The 5,124-nt window shown below is 37.1% G+C and overlaps 1 protein-coding gene across 1 annotated transcript; it reads right to left on the reverse strand.

The window, feature by feature from the left end:
• Positions 1-229: 229 nt before the first annotated feature.
• Positions 230-4,585, reverse strand: LOC123256509 (transcription factor E2F8-like; the record flags this gene model as incomplete). Its single annotated transcript, XM_044685110.1, has 4 exons — positions 4,280-4,585; positions 3,806-3,962; positions 621-932; positions 230-391 (listed from the first exon to the last, which is right to left on the reverse strand). Coding segments are annotated over exons 1-4 (937 nt in total), but the record flags the coding sequence as incomplete, so codon positions are not given.
• Positions 4,586-5,124: the final 539 nt, after the last annotated feature.

The raw sequence follows: 5,124 nt of genomic DNA on the forward strand, positions 1-5,124 counted from the left end.
TGGTATACCTAAGCAAAGTCATGCTTACATTAGCAGCACACTTACCTTTTTTTTTAATTTTTATTTTGAATATTTTCCCCTAGTTACAGGTTTCATGTTATTTCCCTCTCCCCCAAACCCTCCCAACCCCCTTAGCTGATGCACAATTCCACTGGATTTTACATGTATGACAAGACCCAATTCCATATTATTGATAGTTGACTAGAGTTATAGTTTAGAGCACACTTACTTTTAAACTTGCTTTTGTCCAGATCCTCTACGTGGTCCTCACCAATTAAAATTTTGGCAGCAACTTCCAGGCTTACTATCTGAGGGGTGGACACCAGAAACAGCATCACAAACTTCTGGCTCATCACTCTTAAAGACTTGTCTTTCCGACTATTTACAGAAGCTATGTACGCAAGAGGAGAGGGAGTCAAGAATTAAAATTCATGAGTAAGCTGAAATCTATGTGGCAACAAGGCTGAAAATAATGCCACTTTTCTCATTCCTTGAGGACATCTTCAAGGTTTTCACACCTGGAAAATGACCTGACAAGAATGTCTGTGAGCATATATGTTTTATGTTCTTTTTAAAGAGAATAAGGCCCATGTAAAATGCTCTTTTCAAAAATATCTCACCTGCTCGAAATTCCACTCCAGGCAGTTCAACAAAGCACATGTCAGAGTGTCCATTTTGGCCAGGGCTGGGTTTCACTGTGGCCTCTTCGTTTTTGTCACTATTAAAGTCAAATTCTTGTTCATACTCTCTCTTCTTGATCATCACGATCTGTTCGGCATATTTGTTCTCCATACCAACACTTTTCAAAGTTCCCAGGGTTTTGTGGAGATTATGACGCCCATGCCAAGTATATCTGTTTTTTGCCAAGCGACTGACCATATGCAAACTTTCTAGGACATTTACAATATCATAAATGCGTCTACGTTCAACATCTACAAAGAAAGGACAATTGACCGTTATTTTCCAATTACCTGAAGTTGCTTTTTTAGGGTATTTTAAATTGAGCAGCCTTTGTCTTCATCAGTACAACTGTAGTTGTATTCATGAAGTTTTAATTAATATAAAAGTATGAACTACAAGCACACTAACCATGTGACTGGGAAAACACATAAAATATACATCCATGGGTCACATTTTCAGTCCGTTGTTGACGACTCTAACACTGGGTACAAATTATTCTGTGACATTAATATGCTTAGGCTATTCAATATTTTGGATAGGTCAGAAATAACACGGAATCCACCTTTGTTCAATACCTTTCATTCAATTGCGTGCTATTCATAATTCTAATATTTACCATGGCTTTTTAAAACAGGAATTCAAAAATATAACACTGCCTCTAGAGCAATCCTAACATCACTACAATGAGATGAGTACAATTGATCTGTGACCATATCCAAAGACAGGATGAAGAAAGCAAACCCTCTATGCATGCCATTCCTATGAAATGCCCGTCTGTGTTCTTCCATAAGTTCATCATCAAAAGTCCACCCACAGGCTGCAGGCTTCCTCGCTTTCTCTCGATGTTGCAAGGATGCCAAAGGAACATGGTCCGATGGTTATCCCTCACCATCACCGTGTGATCAGTCCATCTTCTTTTTCTTTCTTTCTTTGATGGCATCCTCTACTCTTTTGTAGTTCCTTCTTTGTAATATGCTATATAAGCCTCTTCCCTGTCCACTGTGTGCCTCTCCTTTGCTCTTTCAGTGATTTTCGATTCTTTGGTGCCTCTAATGTCCCATAATTTGCAGTCAGAGGACGCCACCAGCAAAACAGCAGTATTAAGAAATGCTGATCGCATCAAGGTCCAGAACGCTGTAGAGCTTCCTGCGTGACATCCATAATTGTTTAAAAGGAGTTTGGTCTAACTATCCACACAGGAAAACCAAGTGGATGAAAGATGTTTATTGTCCCAATTATAATATGCAGATGGATGGACAATCTATAGAGCTCATCCATCAGAATATATATACATATATATATACACATACATACTGTACAAACACTGCAAGTGGACAATGAGTTGAACTCATTATTGAACAGGAGGAGGAAAGCAGGCTGGATTGCCTTTGGGAAATGGCAAAAGTTCTTTAAATGATCCCAAACTTCTCCCTGAAACAAAGGTCCATCTTTTTAATACAAAGTGATATTATGGACAAAACAGACCAATCCAAGTTGTATAATCTTTAAATGTGACATTTTAGATGTTAGTATGTTTAAAATGTATTTTAAAGCTTAAAAGAAAACCCTTAAGAATAGAGCTATTTTCTTTATAGGTTGATAAATTATTATTATTATATGAGCAAATATCATAGTTAATAGTTATATTGATATGTGTGCCTGTTATGGGCAGATTTTTTTTTTAACCCTTACCTTCCGTCTTGGAGTCAATACTGTGTATTGGCTCCAAGGCAGAAGAGTGGTAAGGGAGGCAATGGGGGTTAAGTGACTTGCCCAGGGTCACACAGCTGGGAAGTGTCTGAGGCCAGATTTGAACTCCAGTCTCTAGGCCTGGCTCTCAATCCACTGAGCTACCCAGCTGTCCCCCCTGCAGATTTTTTGATCCACTTCAGTATCTCAAAAAATAGTCACATATCTATTTTTAGGTTTAAAATAAGATTTCATAATTTTGCAACAAGTATAGTATATGTTTAGGGAAGGGGGAAAATGAGAGGGCAGAATGTAAAAAGACACAGAAACAACCCCAGCAGCTTTCTATAGCACCATAGGGCCAAGGTTAATGAACTTAACAAACTAATTAGTTTTTATAACAATGAAATTGAATAATTCCCACTTAAAGAACCTGATAGGCAAACACATAGATAAAAGCCAAAAGAAACTAATAGGCAAATACATAGATAAAAGCCAGATACCATAAAATCACTTGTCTACAGAGTAAGTCAGGATAAGAGTTCATTGCTAAGAAATTTGTAGGATCCCAATAGACTTAAGATGTAGAAGGTATCTTAGCATATCTTAGGAGGTTTCTAATCCAACTTTTCATTTTACAGATGAAAAAACTGAGGCCAAGAGAGGAGATGTGACTTGCCCACATAATTTTAATATATAGCTATAATAACTAAATTTTAATTCTTACAGGTCACACAGCTAATGAGTAATGGGTAGAATTTGAACCCAAGTCCTATGACTCCAGGTCCCCGACTTTCCACTGTACCACCCTTTTCATGAAACCCTTTTTTGCTTTTGCATCTTTCAAATCTTAAAAAAAAAAACCAAAAAAAAACCAACAACAAAAAACCACATGCCATGGAATGTTTTTGAAATATACTTATTCCTTCACAAGTGTCCTACTCCATTTGGATCATAAAAACATGGGAATAGAGATAATGCTGTGTCCTCCAATGCTATACTAATAGAGTACAAGATTTAAAGGATTAGAGCACAGGCCTGGCAATGGACTGTATCTGGGATCCTAATCTTGAGTCGCTAAATCCAGAGAAATCCCTCATCAGAAGGGTGACCATTCCAAGAAGGAATTTTTCCTCCATCAGAAAAATCATTCAAAATTCACACAGTTCTTTAGCTATCTACAAATGTTAATTTAACAATTATATGTGAGTTTCAAGCTTTGTGAGGATTAAATGGTTTCCCCCTTACAAATATGCAACCACAGCAAGAACATATTCTCAAGTAAAAGCTATTTCGATTGTTATTTTAGAAACTTACCATTTCAATTCAGTCATATACAATTTATAAAAAATTATTTAGTTTAGAACAGGTTGTCACGAGCATATTATATATATCACTCTAATTATTAAATACCAAAAAATGTTTATATACTTACTGAGTTCTTCTGCTACTTCATCAAGACAAATGTCATTATTCACGGCAGGGTTAGGATAGTTAGGGTATCGTGCTAAGAATTTATGACACAATAACCCTAAGCTTTTTTCTTTACGACTTGGTTGGGATTTCTCATACTCATCTCCAGATAAATGATCCTACACAAGAAGATGAAAATTATTTTAAATATAGAAATATAAGGCGTGAAAGATTTATTAGGGGCAAATACTTATACCACGTGCTATAGCTGCAAAGTTTTGAAAAAAGAAATATACTAGTAAAGCTTACTTGACAGATTTGAAAAGCAATCTAGTACTAAAAATACCAGCATCCCAGAATATTTTCTTTGATTAAAACCTTTGTCTTATTATAAATTAGTTAGATAACACTGATCTTTTAAATGATTCCTGCTCCCATTCTTTCAATATTTTCACTGGTATGGTCAAATAGTGTCCTGAGCCTTCTAAAAACCTACATGTAAACAATCTTTGGCCTCAAGGATTCCACTCCTATTGTCAGACAATCCTCTTTTCTGATCTCTGTTTCGGATTTCAGGACTAGCAGCACTGATCAACATTTTAAGGTTCGCTGTTGGCGTCCATGGTTCACCTGGAGAGATTTCCTTAGGCTTTGTGGGTGTTGTTAATGGTCCAAAGTCAGGCTGAATCTCTGCTAATACTGAACTGGGAGTAGCCGACTCCTTCTGTGGAGTTTTTATCAATATTCTTTTATGTGGCTCAAAGAAATGATTTTCCTGTAAGCAGAAAATAAAAAATGACATTCATCACACAATAAACAATTGTCTGTCTTAGTGAAGACACATAAAAACAGAGGAAGGAGACCTGAGTTCTAATCCCAGCTCTGACACTCTCTAGGCAATCCTGGGTAGGTCATTTCCCTTTGCTGAGCTCACTTTCTCCATCTGTGAAAGGTTGGATTTGATAAAATTGTAGAATCTCAGATGTGGAAGAGAGCAAGAGGGCATTAAGTCCAACTTGTTCCCAAACAGGAATCTCCTCTTTAACATCCTTGGCAAATGGTCATTCACCTTCAACTGATGACATCCAATGAAGGAACTTACTATCTATATCTAGAAATCTACTTTTTGTCTGAGGTCTGTCTTTGCTCCAGAATGCATTCTTCTTTCGGTTTATTAATATTATAAGAAAATAAAACCCAGTAAGAGCATATATTCTTTAAAAATGATAATAACCGGGGGCAGGTGGGTAGCTCAGTGGAGTGAGAGCCAGGCCTAGAGACAGGAGGTCCTAGGTTCAAACCCGGCCTCAGCCACTTCCCAGCTGTGTGACCCTGGGCAAG

This window comes from Gracilinanus agilis, unplaced genomic scaffold (genome assembly GCF_016433145.1).
Source record: "Gracilinanus agilis isolate LMUSP501 unplaced genomic scaffold, AgileGrace unplaced_scaffold5994, whole genome shotgun sequence".
NCBI lineage: Eukaryota > Metazoa > Chordata > Mammalia > Didelphimorphia > Didelphidae > Gracilinanus > Gracilinanus agilis.